Below are 16,865 nucleotides of genomic sequence, written 5' to 3'. Positions count from 1 at the left end.
GGTGGAGGGGTTGTCACAATATACTATTTTTAAGAAACTCCACTCAGTCAAAATTTTGAAAAGCAATCACAACATTTTATTATACATTTCAAAATAGAAAACATTTTGAATGACAACTGATAATCATTCTTACTGAGCAGAATTAAAAGATAAAAAAACAGATAAAAAGAATGTTTCCAACAAAATCAAAACATTTAAACCAACTTTAAAATTTACAGATAAACAGATTACATAAACAAAATTGATTCTCAGTCAATTTGATAAAAACATTACATGTCTAGTTTTCTTCAGTCTTTTCTTACATGATCATCTGATAAACCTTTTTTCTAAATCTGGTTTCCAATCTTACATGAAATCTCATCTCATGTCATCAAAATAAAACAATTAAACGGGCCTCACTGATCATGGCAGGAAAGACACTGCACACCATATAATTTTGGATCTAAAGGTCCAGTGTGCAGAATTGTGGATGATTTCTTGGTAATAACTGAATATATTTGACTTATGATTTCATCAGTGTGGGTCATCTTCATCACCATGTTACAGCAGGCCTTGTCCAGAACACACACACATATAAAAAGTAAAACTGAGAGAAAGTGGTCATTGTATGATTGGAAGAGGTGACATTAGAGAAGAACACAGATTTTCAGGCTGTACCAGCTGTCAGAGAATCACATAAGAGCTTTTAGTGGCGTAGACAGAACGCTGATTTTCTAAATGTTTTGTTGGATGATGAAATAAAAAATGTCTTTGAAAACCGAGACTTTGTGTTTGTAAAGTTGCTCAGACTGAAGTTAGATATAGAAATCACAATATCACACTTTCTGTTCTGTATGTGCAGACTTACAAAGTTACAACCTGAATTTAGATTGTAATTGATGCTCGATGATCGTCGTGGTCACTTTGAATCTTTGACTGGCTGTTTGGTTTGATTGCTGACACATTAGAACAGTGGTTATTAACCTTTTCAAGTCAAGACCAAGTCGAGTTTAAGATCAATAACAGAAAAGAGGAGATATAAAACAGGATATTTCCATAAATTCTGTTCTGTCAATCTGTAACAATATTAGGTTCAGGTGTTCACAGCATTTATGACTCCTTCCTGTTGAGATCAGCGACCAGATATGACTCCTCCTTTTTAAGGATTCTGAAGAAGACGTCTTTGGCTGCTTGACCTCCAGCTTTCAGGGGGCCGCTGTAGAGTTTCCTCATCCTCTCCTGAGTGGTCGGGATAGTCCTGATTGTATCATAGTCTTCTTGTTGGATTACACCTTCCCTGAAGAGATTATCCAAGATTGGTCCTATATTGCACACTCTTGCGATCAGATCACACTGGTGTTTATCCACAAAGTGCTCCACTGAGGACGGAGAGGAGGAGAAACACTTTTATTAGATGAATGTCAGGCATCACTTTCTTTAAAAAGAGAAATACAATTAATAACTATAACTGTGTTGATAGTGAGTCAATTTCTTTAACATACACACTGATAAGCCTCAACATTAAAACCACTGACAGCTGAAGTGGTTATGATTGATAATCTCGTTACAATCCAATGTGCTGCTGGGAAACCTTGGGACTGGTATTGATGTGGTGCCTCTTTGACAAGCACCACCCACCCAGACACGGTTACAGACCAAGTTACCCCTTCATGGCAACAACAATCAATGTTATTAACTTCATCTGTCAGTGGATTAAATGTTGGGGCTGATCGGTGTAGGTTATTGGCATTGTCTAACAAACCAACCTGCAATTTTTTGAAAAAAGGGAAATCCAGGTGTTTGTAAATTGTCTCTGAAACTGAATGTGAAGCAGTCTTGTGACTCTGAAAGTGGAATTCTTCTAAATATAATTAATTTCAAATGTCTTACCTTGTATATGAGCCGAACTTTGGTATTCATCTGAAAATAAAATGCAGATGTTAAGAAAATATGGATATGTAGCTGATCCACATCTGCTTATCTCATAGTGCATACTCCAGGGTTTGTACACATGTTTCAAGGTCAAATTCAAGCACTTTTCACACACTTTTAAGGGTCATTTAAAAAATGTTCCAGTACCTTATTGCTGGGGTAAAATACATTATGTACATCGTATTATGCAACGAGACAAAGAGAGACCTGAGAGCACCATGTCATTTTCTTTTTTGACATAAACGTTTATAAGCTGTTCGCATATTCATCAAAGTTTATTAATATTGAACATGTCATCAGTCCAAATTGCATCAAATTCACCTTCTCCTCAGTCATCCTTCTCTATTGCTACCAGGCTGCATGTGTGATGACACAGACACACACTGATTTTATTTCACCTTGCACTAAGCAAACTATCCAGTCTGATCCCAATTTTGCCAAGACACGGAGTTATAATGTCAAGCACTTTACTAAAATCCAAGCACTTTTCAGATCTTGAAAACACAACTTTGAAATTCAAGCACTTTCGACGATTTCAAGCACCCGTACAAACCCTGACATTTAATTAAATGAAACTCTTACATTGAAATCATTCATAAATTCTTGTGATAGTATTTGACACTGACCTTTTCGAAGTGCACAAGTCCATACTGGCTGGTGCTCATTTTCTTTTGTAAGCTTGAGCGTGAACTTTCTGTCTGGATTCTCAACGTACACTTCAAAGAAATTTGGGTCTCTGCTTTCATATCTGAGCTTTAATTTCTGTGGGGAAAAAATATGTACATATACAGTAAAGAATTTCTCTCTTTTGCCTTGTTTTTGTTTTGTCTGATTGTCATCTTGTAGTATCAAACTCATTTCTGAAACAAAGTTCATCCAAAGATCTAAAAGCAGTTCAAACCAAACCTCAGGATAGATTTCTGCATCATCCAAATCTGCTGTGAGGATGAAGCGATCACGCATTTTCAGGGACTTCTCTGGATGTGGCTTTTGGATCGCTTTGTATCCAGATGATAACTGTCTCTTGTCTATCGCCTGTAGGAAAAAAACAAGGTTACAGGAACCATCAACGTTGTCTGTGTTATCAAACTATAAATGATGTGTATTATTATGATTGGTACAGGTGAGAGTAAGATATGCAATAACCTGTTGTAGTCCAGGATCACACGGGATCAGATAAACATGGAGCGTCAGGAATGCCGTGTTGGTCTTGTACATTAACACTTTACAGTTTATTTTCACTGGAACACCGACTTTCATCAGGACCGCTCTTGGAGAAAAAAGTGGTTCTGATAACTTGACATGGGACGAAGTGACCTCAGCCACTTGTTCCACAACGTCTCCACAGTCATCGATGTGTAGAACTGCAAACTTGTCTCTTATTTCAGGGTTGTTATCTGCACAAAATACAAGCACACATGATTAGTAAGGAGAAAAGGATTAATGTAGATTTTCACACTTGCTCTCAGAACTTTTGAGTTCATAAATGTGTTCCGTTATTTTCTTCATGTTCACTAACCTATGCAGATCCAGTGTGGTAGGAACACTACATCCAGCTTCCCAGCATTGACTGTAATGTCAATAAGGGGACCTGCAAGCATGTATTTCATGCTCTCCATCCTCTCCATAGGTTCCTCCCAAGAGCAAAACTGGTACTTAAAACTGACCTTCTCCTTACAGACCCAGCGCAAACCAGAGACACTGCATTCAAAGTTTCCTGCTTCAGACTGAAGGCTGAGTCGTGGGAAAGAAAACAAGTTAGTTTCTGTATGTTTACAAAAAGAGTTAACGGAACAATGGAACAAATGTACATAAATGTGCCTTATGTTTGCATTGATATAACCAGTAACAGCTCACAGAAAGATTTTAGTTTTCTTTGTGTAATAAATTCCAAGAACCAATCTTAATATTTCCTCTAGTTCCAGTTTACTGTGACGCAGTATTTATGATGTTATTTTACCTGTGAGTTGGAGCCTCATCTGCAACTGTACTGTTCACTTCAGGTTCAAATTTAGTCCAGTCCCTGGTGTCCTGCTGCAGAAAATGACCAATTTAGAAAATAAGTGGAAAGAACTTGTTTTCCAGCATAAAACAAATAAACATAACAATTGAATGAATATAAGGTATTACCATAGCACTTCCAAAGTCTTCATGCGCAAGGCTTCTGGAAGGACCTTGTAAAGACAAATAGGATTTTCTTTAACAACATTATGTTGATATATAAACTTATATGGTAACGTTTCACATTTTTTACTGGTAAAACATGATATTCTACAGAGATCTGCTAGCCAGGCATCTCCAAACAAATTTTAAAATCTGATTAGTCTGGAATCTCTTTGCACATTTTCCATTTCAAAGCGTGTTATCAATGGTCGAAGACAAAATTCTTCTGGATGCAATGGGATAGACCTACAACCAATCAGAGCAACAAAATGTTGAAACTACTTTGATCATCAATTTAACGTTCGGAACAACTTTTTAAGAGAGAAAGAGTCCAAATTCTCTGATTCCAGCTGCTTAAATGACAAAATGTTTCTTGTTTCTTTACTCCTCTGTGAGAGTAAACCCACAGAGTGTTTCTCTGAGGAGAAAATAAATAAAAATTGACTCAGAGGGTTATAATCTAATTACAAAAGAGTATAATCAACTTTAAAAAGAAACAAACATTTAAAATGTCACTGCACCTTCACAATCTAAAGCAATCTAATACAAAAGCCCTGAAACAAATACTAACCTCGTTAAACTTACAACACTCAGTATTTGTTGAGACAGTGTGAGTTGTTGATTTGATTATTTCATTAAGGATTTATTGATCCATGCCCATCACTTACATTTGTTTATTATGACTTATACAATGTATTTATTAGACCTTTATGAGACACTTTGTATCTTCTTAGTCTTACCTTTGAGTCCTGAGCTGGGCTTTGACAACCTCTGAACCAGATCAGTCCTCTTCATATCCATGAAAGCCTCCCTGGTTAACTCCACAGACTGTTGACCGTAGGTGTGAACCATCTGATTCACTATATCTTCGCTGTAACCAAACATCCATGAGATATTTGGGAGGTTCTTCTGGGAGACAGTCGACCGCATAATATTCTTGAATTTCTTGAGCTGCTTCTTACTCAAATCATTCAGGATTTCCAAAAGCAGCTGTTGAACAGCTGCTATTGTCGCTACCTGAAATAATCAATATAGAGACATTAATTTAATCCACTTGGGACAATTACAAATGTGTCTCTTTGAAGCCTGTCAATGTTATTATAAACGTGGGTGTTTCATCTGGATCACACAAGGTATTGATCCATTTGGTAATCGCCGTTGATTGATTGCAGTACGTGATCTTTTTTATCCATTAGTATAATAACCTGATCTATTGATTTTCTTATTTTAAGTAACACGGTATATAAAATAAAAGAGGATTACTGTTTCTGGCTTCCTTTAATTCTTGTAATCTGGTTTTATTTATTTTAATTTACAGGCTGCACATCTTGTCACAAACACTGAAATAAGTCAGTCGCTCAAAGAAAATGATTTCATTATTTCATGTCATACATTTCTTTAATGCTTTCAACATTGGCTTAAATACAATAAATTGATTCTGATGAATGAACCTTTGATTCTCAATGAAAATCAGTTGAAATTCAGGAAAAATGTTCATGCAGACATTTCCTCATTTCATCCTCAGTGACAAAGATATAATACACTGCCCAGCCATAAAAAGTCACACACTCTAATATTTATTTGGACCGCCTTTAGCTTTGATTACAGCACCCATTCACCATGGCATCGTTTTGATGAGCTTATGCAATGTCACAACATTTATTTTCGTCCAGAGTTGAATTAATCTTTTGGCAAGATCTTGTATTGATGATGGGAGAGTCAGGCTGCTGCGTAAAGTCTTTTCCAGTACACAGCAAAGAGTATAAGTGGGGTTCATATCTGGACTCTGTTGTGGCCACTCGCTGTGATAAAATGATGTGTCATGCTCCCTGAATATGGAGCCAGAACAGTGACTTTAAAATTTGGCATCCAAAAAAAAAATGGCATTGAAAACAAAACCAGTACTGAAAAAAGAAACATTGTCATTGAAACATTTGTATTGAAAACAGTTGTATTATCACTGAAACAAGTATTGGCACTGAAAAAAGAAAGTAATTCAAATAATTCAAATCTGAAAATCTTATCATTTTATCTTATTGGGATTTTTTTGTATTTTTCAATGACAATCTTCAGATTTTTTCTTCATGTCCCTTTTTTTTCAGTGAAAGATTTTTTTTACAATGTCATTTTTTTTAAGTGTCACTGATTTTCAGTTTCAACTTTCTGTCACTGTTTTGGCGTCGAAAGGGAGGGGCCTGAGGGGAGGGGCAAGTAGAGCGTGGTTTGCATATCATTTCAGAAGGTAATGGCAGCAGCCTGCGGGAAGGCGGGGCTGGACGGTCCAGCCATAACACCGTTTTAGCCAGGCCGTCTCTGGGCAACACAGAGTCCAACTACCTCGCGGACTTTTCTTCAAGCTCCCTCCTGATGTGTCCAAGTCTCTGTGTAGCTGGTTCTGTCGGGGAGCTCCCGAGCTCTGGTCTCTACATGCATGTGGAGTGTAGTAGTAGTACCGGGGCGCCTAGCACGGAGCATTAGCCCCAGTTAGCACAACAGTAGAACAGCCTGTTGCTCCGAGCCAGGGCTGCAGCGCCGACAGCAGCGCTCTGGTCTGCTCTCCGAGCTCCGTGCCACCATACCGCTACCGGAGACCGGAGCTCTCGACCTCCGGTACCTATACGTGTATGGAGTGTGGTAGTAGTACAGAGCTAACGAGCATTAGCCCCAGCTGTGTAGCTCCGAGCCGGGGCTGCCTTTCCGACAGCAGCGCTCTGTCTGCTCCCCGAGCTCTGTGCCACCGCATCGCTGTACACGCATACAGAGACCGGACAATAAAAGAGAGTGCTTGAAGAAAAGTCAGTCAGTTATGAAAATGTGTGTCCGTTACTTGATTAGCCGTCTGTTGTACTTTACTATGAACCACAGTAGCACAATCACAGCTGACTTTACCCGCATACTGACTTGTTGAGTTTATTCACTTAGACTCAAAGGAGTCATTGTAGAAATAGTGATATTATTCACATGAACTGAGTTTATAGGAGAGCTCTGGTCTCCGGTAGCGGTGCGGTTTTACAGAGCTTGGAGAGCAGACGGAGCGCTGCTGTCGGCGCTGCAGCCCCAGCTCGGAGCAACAGGCTGTTCTACTGTTGTGCTAACTGTGGCTAATGCTCCGTGCTCGGCGCCCCGGTACTACTACTACACTCCATACGCATATAGAGAGCTCCGGGACAGAACCAGCTACACAGAGACTTGGGCACATCAGGAGAGAGCTTGAAGAAAAGTCCGCGAGGTAGTTGGACTCTGTGTTGCCCAGAGACGGCCGGCTACAACGGTATTGTGGCTGGACTGTCCAGCCCCGCCTTCCCGCAGGCTGCTGCCATTACCTTCTCAAATGATATGCAAACCACGCTCGGCTTTCCACTCCCCTCAGGCCCCTCCCTCTCGACCCCAAAACAGTGACAGAAAGTTGAAACTGAAAGTCAGTGACACTGAAAAAAAAACTGACATTGTAAAAAAAAATCTGTCACTGAAAAAAAAAAGTGACATGAAGAAAAAATCTGAAGATTGTCATTGAAAAATACAAAAAAATCCCAATAAAATAAAATGATAAGATTTTCGGATTTGAATTATTGGAATATTTTCTTTTTTCAGTGCCAATACTTATTTCAATGCCAGTACAACTGTTTTCAATACAAATGTTTCAATGACAATGTTTCCTTTTTCAGTACTGGTTTTGTTTTTAATGCCAATCTTTTTTTTTGGATGCCAAAGTCACTGTTCTGGCTCCATACCTGAACCACTCTCACAATTTCATCCTGATAAATTGTGGCATTGTCATCTTGAAATGTGCCATCAGGGAAGGAGACATTCCACTGATGGAAAAACCTGGACATTCAGTATATTCAGGTAGTTGGCTGACCTCTTTTTTGCAGGCTAATAATTTGACCCTTCTGAAACAGCGAAACATTTTTTTCCATTACCACGTAATATATCTTCTGATATTACCTATTTGCTTAGTCAAATCCAGGTGGTGACTGTTTTTTTGGCCAGGCAAGATATTATTATTATTCAATTATTAGATTACTGCTAAAGAGCTTAACCTGAATGCAGCTTTACTTCTGTCATAAAAAAACATATAAATAAGTGTTGTGAAGTGAAGCTGCGTTGTATGAAATCAGACGTGACATTACTCACTTTGTGGATCAGTGCAGAGTGGTGTTTATCTGCAGAGTGTTTCTCTGAGGAGAGAAGAGGTAAAAGTCACTCATAACTGATGACTGGTCTAACAGCTTTAAATTAAAATGATCAGCTAATATTGCCTCATGAAAAAAAACAATACACAAAATTACAGTTAAAGCTCCTCAACAGTGACATATAAATTGTCATTTCTACCCACCCTCTTAGCTGTTATATATTCTGTACACAGCTGATGTGTCTTCTCTACATTATGAACCATATCATTTATAATGTAAATCGAACACGAAGCTTAATAACTCAAGACATGTTATATACCAGTTACATGATGTTAACCTGTTTTTATCTTTATTGTCTTACTTTTGTCTGACAACCTCTGCACCAGATCAGTCCTCTTCATTGTCTTTAAAATATCCTTGATCATCTCCACATGTTCGCTGTAGTTCAGCACTATTATAAACACAGTGTCCAGCACATTTGTTGTCTGCTTTTGCAGCATTACCGTGCTTATTGAGCCGTATATGATGTAAATTTGTCTCAACAGGGTATGTTTGACTTTCTCGAGCTCCGCGTTGCTCAGAACTTTCAGTGTTTCCAAAAGCAGCTCTATAACAGACTCCATTGATTCCACCTGTTAAATTCAGAGAAAATGTTCATGAGATTAAAGTGTGATTTCTCAGCAAGGATGATTACAAATGTTTCTGTTCACATCTCATCAATGTCTGTGTTTAAGAAATGTGGATATGGTAAGAGTAAATCAGCACAAGGAGATAACATTCATTTCAACTGATCACATAAACCTGTTTTCATTATCTGTATACAGAATCTACTTCTATTAGAGAAAGTGATGTTTAAAGTAACAGTGCAAATAACTATTTCAATAATAATTATCATAAAATTATGTCCTTTAAGTCGTTAAAAGTACACATCACAGTTTCATTAAGTCGAAGGTGACGTGTTCAAATGTCAAATTGCTTTGTTTCAGCCCAGAACCCAAAGATATTCAGTTTACAATTATACAAAGGATATAGGCGCTGGAACCAGAGAGTGATTGACATCTCTTTCACAAAATTACTCTAAATGTTGATCAGTTTAAACTCAGACAGATGTGACATCACTCACTTTCTGGATCAGTGCAGGCCAATCTTCTTCCACAGAGTGTTTCTCTGAGGAGAGAGAAAACATAAAAAAAGACTCATGAATGATTACTTTAACAACACAATCAGACTGTAAGACAGTCGCTCAGTGCTGTCAGAGCCTCGTCCAACTCATCAGTCCTCGTTCTCCTTGACTTGTCTTCTGCGTTTGACACAGTAAACCACCAAATCCTTTTCTCCACTCTGGCTGAACTTGGCATTGCTGACTCTGCTCTAACCTGGTTAGCATCACACCTGACAAATCGCACCTTTCAGGTCACATGAAACGGCTCCTTTTCCAAACCCTGCCTTCTGGAAACTGGTGTCCCTCAAGGCTCAGTAGCATAGTGTACCCTCCAAGTGTACCCTCCGAGGCGGTAAACTGGAGGACCAGAACAGACCTCCAATTCACCGCCTCGGAGGGTACACTTGGAGGCTATCTAAATCCGAGACGTCGATGTGCCGGCTATTGCGTGAGATGGGTGGAGGTGTCGATGACCTGCACTGCTGTGCGACCCACAGCCGGAGAGTTTTAAAACCAAGAAACAGCTGATCACAGCAGTCGGTCCATCACTTCATCTGTGGACATCAAGATGAGCAACTGGAAAGCCGCTGAGATCTGGGAGATGCTAGCATCTCCGGCTAGAGTCCTACAGCACTCTAGTAGTGGCAAGCCACGAACGGTCGCTACTTTTAAATTAAAAGCCCCCTGCTAAGAACCCAGTTCTAAACTCTAATGGGGTGCAATGTAAAGCTCTTATTTTGAGGACAAATTTGTTGTCTTTCTGACAGAGAATGCAACGTACTTAGCATTCAGCCTCCAGTCAGTCCCCTCACCTGAGCATCATCGACACGTCTTGAAAATGACTTGTAGGGATTTTAGAAAAGTTGTTTTTATCGAATTCAAGGCCTCCTTCAGGCGCGCACATGTTCGCAGTTCGCTGATACTCTCTGGTATACCTCCATGCCCCCCCCCCCCCATTCATGTAGGTCACCTATTTTGATTTCAAAACGGCGAATTTCGCTGAAAGGTGAGTGATTTTCAAGCCTGCAGATTCGTCCCGACCTTTACTTAAAAGTCAAGATCCAAAACATTCAACTCTGAAGTAATCTCTGTCTAATTTCTTGTTTATTATTTTATTTTCAGTTTTTATTTTTTATTCATGTCATGGCAGGTCTATACGGTGCTGATGCATTGATTTATATGATAAACGTCATCTGATATTTTGCACCAGAGATCAAAAGATTTTGAAACAGTGTTTATTTGTCTGTTATTATGAATTAATGTGACAGTTGTCCTCTTATTTTACCTTCGAGTCCTGAGCTGGTCTCTGACAGCCTCTGCACCAGATCAGTCCGGTTCATGTCCATTAAAACCTCCCTGGTCACCTCCAAAGACTTTTGACCATATTTCTGCACCATTGCATCCACCAGGGTCTCTGCCATGTCTTCCTCCAGTAGTCTGCTCCAGTCGATCTGTGGAAGGCTCCTCTGGAAGAATGTGAACTGCACAAACCATGTGAAGTTTTTTTGCTCCTCATAACTCAGATCATTGAGTGTTTCCAAAAGCAGCTCTTTAACAGCCCCCATCGTCGCAGCCTGGCAAATGTACATGTTCATAGAGAAAACGTTATTTCTTTTAGGATGTGTTTTTCTACAAGATCACCTAAGCTATGGATATATTTGCTAATTATCTGTTTGTTATCTCAGAGTATGACTATGAGTCCTGCTACCTAAAATATCTTTAACCTGAGATCTGTTACTGGTTCTTTTTGCATTTCAAGGTTATAACTCGTTGACTGTGATCGTTCACCTGATCTCAACATTAGATGTTGAAGTGACTGTAGAAACAGGTCGAAACTGATATGAAAATATTTTTAAATGTCATGTTTTGCATTTTGTTCAATTCTTTGAGGAACTTCAAAACTTTGTGATATTAACATTACTGGGCTCAGTATCATCTCATCTTCAGTTCCGTGACAAACATCAAATGTAATTCATGTTTGATTTAATAATCATCATTAATGTTGAGTTAGTTTTAAACCTGAATATCACTAAATAAAAACTGTACTCTGCATGGTCAGAAATGACATTACTCACTTTGTTGATCTGTGCAGACTGGAGTTCATCCACAGAGAGTTTTTCTGAGGAGAAAGAAAGATTAAAAGTACTTAAAAAGAAATATTGTTGTTAATTATACATTGGGTATGACTGTTTTGTAGAAAAGATTTCAATACAAAGCACTCAACATAAAATTTACCTCCAAGAGTTTAATCATCATCAAACATTACATCTAACTTTTACAGATATTTTTCTCCCTCTCCTGAAATTATTTTAATAATAATTAGTTGTAAAATATATTTATGATTTATCTTTATTTTCTCTACAATATAGATTATTTTATTCAAAATGTAAAGAGAAGAGGACATACATTATAAACATGTCTTTATTGTCTTACTTTTGGGTCTTGAGCTGCTGTCTGACAACCTCTGCACCAGATCAGTCCTTTTCATCTTCTTCAAAATCTCTCTGGCCCACTCCACAGACTGTTGGCCATACGACTGCACCATTAAACACATTGTGCCCTGCATGTCTGCTATATCTAGCAGGTCCGATGTGATGTACTTTGCTTTCCGCTGCACTGATTGTACAGGTGAGGCTCCGTGTAGCTCAATTGGACACAGGTTCCACTTGAACTTCTTGAGCTCTGCTTCACTCAAATCTTTCAGTGCTTCCAAAAGCAGCTCTGTGACAGACTCCAACATTTCCACCTGATGAATTCAAAGAAAATATTAATGAGATAGAAATAGTTTCTCAGCCAGGATGATTACAGATTTTCCTTTACAAATCTCATCAATGTCTGTGTTTTAGAAATGTGGATGTGGTAAGAGACCATCAGCCATATAAGAAGTAATGATACAGTGGATAAATTGTCCAATTGATCACAAATGCCTGTTTTTTTGTAATTATGTGTATACAATTCTTTCTTCCTTGTAATATCAAATTGATTTATTCTAATCCTCTTCACAGTTATTTTATTTCTGTTTACAGGTTCATGACTTTTTACTTTACCTGTTTGAGACCTTCCTCATGTGAACATAAGAAAAACAAAAAACTTAAACCTTCGGCTGAAATAAATCATTTGTTTTTGCACATCATTAATAACATTCAAGATGAGGATGATTTTGAATCTATGTCTATTAAGTGAGAACTGTATTGGTTGAAGTAACAGTGCAAATAACTGTATCTATAGTAATTATCATAAAATAATGTCGTAAATGTCGTTAAATATATAATTTCAATAAGTACAAGGCAACGTTTTCAAATGTCTTGCTTTGTTTTGGCCAACAGCCCAGAACCCAAAGATATTCAGTTTACAATGATACAAAGCAGAGAAAAGAGAATAACCTCACAGGCACTTGAACCAAAGAGTGTTAATTATCTATTTAAAAAATGTTCTCAATCGATTTATTAATTATCAAAATGTTGATCCGCTAACAGATTAATTATTTTAACTTCAGTTTAAAGTCAGACAGATGTGACATCACTCACTTTCTGGATCAGTGCAGGCCAATCTTCTTCCACAGAGTGTTTCTCTGAGGAGAGAGGAAACAGAAAAAAGACTCATGAATGATTAATCTAACAAAATAATCAGACAGACCGTGAGACTATAATGATTCTAATATTACAGATTTATTGTAAAATGTCCAGAAAATCTACTTTGTGGATCGTAAAAAAATCAATATCAAGTTTAACCTGATACTCTTTGTGTAACCTTTATGTGTACTTGTCGTGAGTATAATACTGAGTCCTTAGAATAAAAAGCCTTTAATGTTTCAGTTTCAGGTGTGTGAACTGAAGGCAGGAGGAAGTCATAATTTCAGAGATCACAGAGTGAATCAATGAAAAAAGCATTGTATTAATTAACTTACACAGACTATCTCTCTCAACAGTTGAGTGTAGTGTACGTCAAAAGTAAAGACAAACAAAAAGACAATTGAACAGGTTCATTAGTAGCTACATTCCTATCAGGCCATCAACAAGATTGGTCAAAATGAATTCAATGGACCAAAAACAAACGAGATGAGGCCCAATAAAGAAGAGTGTGTTCAATAAAAAAGATGTTGAGCCCTTTGAAAACACAGTTAAAATAAGGACCAAATATTCAGATTAATTCAGATCTGTACTTCAAATAAAGATTCAAAACATTCAACTCTGAAGTAATCTCTGTCTATTCTCAAATTCATTTCTATTTATTTTGCACCAGTAAAGTGAATTGATTTCCCACTTCAAAATTAAGTATACATTTTACAGAGTGGAAAAGCCGTGCCTTTATTTTAAAGATAACATAGAACTAATTGTAAAGTTTCTATGATTCAGTTTTTGTTGCGACTGTGTTTGACAAGTGATGATTCAACTCTCTGGTATTGTTGCTGTCATGGCAGGTCTATACGGCGCTGATGCATTGATTTATATTATAAACTTCATTTGATATTTTGCACCAGAGATAAAAACATTTTCTAACAGTGTGTCTTTGTCTGTTATTATGAATTAATGTGACAGTTGTCCTCCTATCTAACCTTCGAGTTCTGAGCTGGTCTCTGACAGCCTCTGTACCAGATCAGTCCGGTTCATTTCGATTAAAACCTCCCTGGTCACCTCCACAGACTTTTGACCGTATTTCTGCATCATCACATCCACCAGGGACTCTGCCATGTCTTCCTTCTGCAGTCTCCAGCAGTAAATCTGTGGAAGGCTCCTCTGGAAGAATGTGAACTGCAGAAACAATGTGAAGGTCTTTTGCTCCTCATAACTCAGATCATTGAGTGTTTCCAAAAGCAGCTCTTTAACAGCCCCCATAGTCGCAGCCTGGAAAATGTACATGGTCATAGAGAAAACGTTATTTATTAAGCTATTGATATATTTGCTAATTATCTGATTGTTATCTCAGAAGATGTTTCCTATGTCCTGCTACCTTTTAATATCTTTAACCTGAGATCTGTAACTGGTTCTTTTTACATTTTCAGGCTGTAACTCTTTCACTGTGCTGTCAGAAAACTAAAATGAGCCACTTGATCTCAACATTAGATGTTGAAGTAACTGTAGAAACAGGTCTAAACTTAATGAAGATATTTAAAATTGTCATGTTTTGCATTTTGTTTAATTCTCTGAGGAACTTCAAAATGTCATGATATTAACATTACTGAGCTCAGTATCATCTCAGCTTCTGTTCTGCGACAACCATCAAATGTAATTCATGTTTGCTTTAATAATCATCATTAATGTTGAGTTAATTTTAAACCCAAATCTTACTGAATAAAAACTGTACTCTGCATGGTCAGATATGATATTACTCACTTTTTTGATCTGTGCAGACTGGCGTTTTTCTGAGGAAAAAGAAAGAATAAAAGGAGTTAAAAAGAAATACAGTTGTTAATTATACATCAGGCATGACTGCTTTGTAAAAAAATATTTCAATAAAAAGTTCTGAACATAAAACTAAACTCAAAGCTCATTAAAAGTTACATCTAACTTTTCACAGATATTTTTCTCCCTCTCCTTAAATAATTTTCATAATAATTAGTCATAATTTTTTTTTTTCTCTCTACAATTTAGATTATTTCATTCAAAATGTCAAGAGTAATGACATTTCTTGTCTTTATTGTCTTACTTTTGGGTCTTGAGCTGCTGTATGACAACCTCTGCACCAGATCAGTCCTTCTCATCTTCTTTAAACTCTCTTTGGTCATCTCCACAGATTGTTGGCCACAGTACTGCACCATTAAACACACTGTGTCCTGCTTGTCTGCTTTATCCAGCAGGTCAAATGGGATGTATTTTGCTTTCTGCTGCATCGATTTGATGGATGAATATCCCAGGTGGTAAACTGGGCGCAGGGTGCTCTTGAATGTCTTGAGCTCTGCTTTAGTCAAATCTGTCATTGCTTTCAAAAGCAGCTCTATGACAGACTCCAACGTTTCCACCTGATGAATTAAAAGGAAATGTTCATGAGATAAAAGTACAGTTTCTCAGCAGGATGATTACAGATTTTTCTTTTCTAATCTCATCAATGTCTGTGTTTTAGAAATGTGGATTTGGTGAGAGCGCATCAGTCGTATAAAACAGTAATGACACAGTGGATAAATTGTCCAGTTGATCACTTATACCTGTTTTTTGGTTCTTTTTACAAACTGTATTTTATTTTCATGAGAAGATTCATGACTTTATTTTACTGCCTGGTTGAAACACTTTTACGGTCTGTGTTTTAAAAACTGTATGAGCCTCCTGATTTAACAACAGAGTGGCTTTTATTACATCAATTGCATTTTCTTCTCATATAAAAACTTTTCTTTTTTTTAGAAAAAGTTAGAAAAACAAAAAAATACAATATATTCCCTGAGATGTGAATATAACACATATTCTTAACATTATTTTTTAACAAGATTCAGGATTCAGACCTCATGTGCACATTATGCAGCCTGATCAGCTTCAGTTCTGTGAGAAAACTGTTTGAGATGAAGAATTTTGTTTTCATCATCAATTGTAATGTTCAAGATGACAATTATTTTCGATCTTCATCCACTGGATTAAAGCTGCAATGTGTGAAGTCTGAGTGATGTGACATACTCACTCTCTGCTTCAGTGAAGGCCGATGTTTCTCTGAGGAGAGAAGAAGTTAAAAAACATGAATTTGTAATTGATTTAACACCAGAATTATGAACATGTAAAATACAAGCTTTTTATAAATATTATCCCATTTTCCAATTGTTCCCATAATTGTATCTTTTTTTTTTTTTTTTTTTAAGTATTTTTTTGGCCTTTCATGGCTTTATTGATAATACAGTTGAAGAGGTGACAGGAAACAGGGTGAGAGAGAGGGGGAGTGACACGCAACAAAGGGACCCAGGCCGGGAGTGAAACGCGGGTCCGCTGCAGCAAGGAGAAAGCCTCTGCACATGGGACGCTACTCTACCCACTGAGCGAAACGGCGCCCCGCCCCATAATTGTATTTAATACAATAAAAAACATACAAGCTGCATGTGAGTGTTTGACAGTTTGTGTGTGTGTGGTTTTTGTTTGTTTTTTTTTTTTTTGTTTTTTACATATTTCTGTCTTTTTTGCTTTGGTTTTGGTTCCTGGGCGGGTGTCTATCAATCTCTGCACCAGAGCAGTCCTATTCATCAACTTGTCCAATAAACATACACTATATTGCCAAAAATATTCGCTCACCTGCCTTAACTCGCATATGAATTTAAGTGACATCCCATTCTTAATCCATAGGGTTTAATATCACGTCGCTCCACCCTTTGCAGCTATAACACCTTCAACTCCCCTGGGAAGGCTTTCCACAAGTTTTAGGAGTGTTTATGGGAATTTTTGACCATTCTTCCTGAATCGCATTTGTGAGGTCACACACTGATGTTGGACGGGAAGGCCTGGCTCTCAGTCTCCGCTCTAATTCATCCCAAAGGTGTTCTATCAGGTTGAGGTCAGGACTTTTTGCAGGCCAACTTCATCCAC

General features: G+C 37.7%; 1 protein-coding gene across 1 annotated transcript in view; it reads right to left on the bottom strand.

The window, feature by feature from the left end:
* The window catches only part of LOC115568091 (uncharacterized), a 276,579-nt gene that overhangs the window by 245,734 nt on the left and 13,980 nt on the right, over window positions 1-16,865 (bottom strand). The window contains exons 11-19 of the mRNA XM_030395170.1: window positions 15,976-16,004; window positions 15,016-15,328; window positions 14,703-14,731; window positions 13,925-14,213; window positions 12,897-12,940; window positions 11,803-12,115; window positions 11,445-11,488; window positions 10,655-10,943; window positions 9,331-9,374 (exon numbers count right to left, since the gene is read on the bottom strand). Coding sequence (XP_030251030.1) covers window positions 9,331-9,374; window positions 10,655-10,943; window positions 11,445-11,488; window positions 11,803-12,115; window positions 12,897-12,940; window positions 13,925-14,213; window positions 14,703-14,731; window positions 15,016-15,328; window positions 15,976-16,004 — 1,394 coding nt within the window. The remainder of the gene's footprint in view (window positions 1-9,330; window positions 9,375-10,654; window positions 10,944-11,444; window positions 11,489-11,802; window positions 12,116-12,896; window positions 12,941-13,924; window positions 14,214-14,702; window positions 14,732-15,015; window positions 15,329-15,975; window positions 16,005-16,865) is intronic.

The sequence above is a fragment of the Sparus aurata genome, chromosome 17, assembly GCF_900880675.1.
Source record: "Sparus aurata chromosome 17, fSpaAur1.1, whole genome shotgun sequence".
Taxonomy (NCBI): domain Eukaryota; kingdom Metazoa; phylum Chordata; class Actinopteri; order Spariformes; family Sparidae; genus Sparus; species Sparus aurata.
The sequence above is the reverse complement of the archived record's forward strand: the minus strand, read 5'-3'. Positions and strand labels throughout refer to the sequence as shown.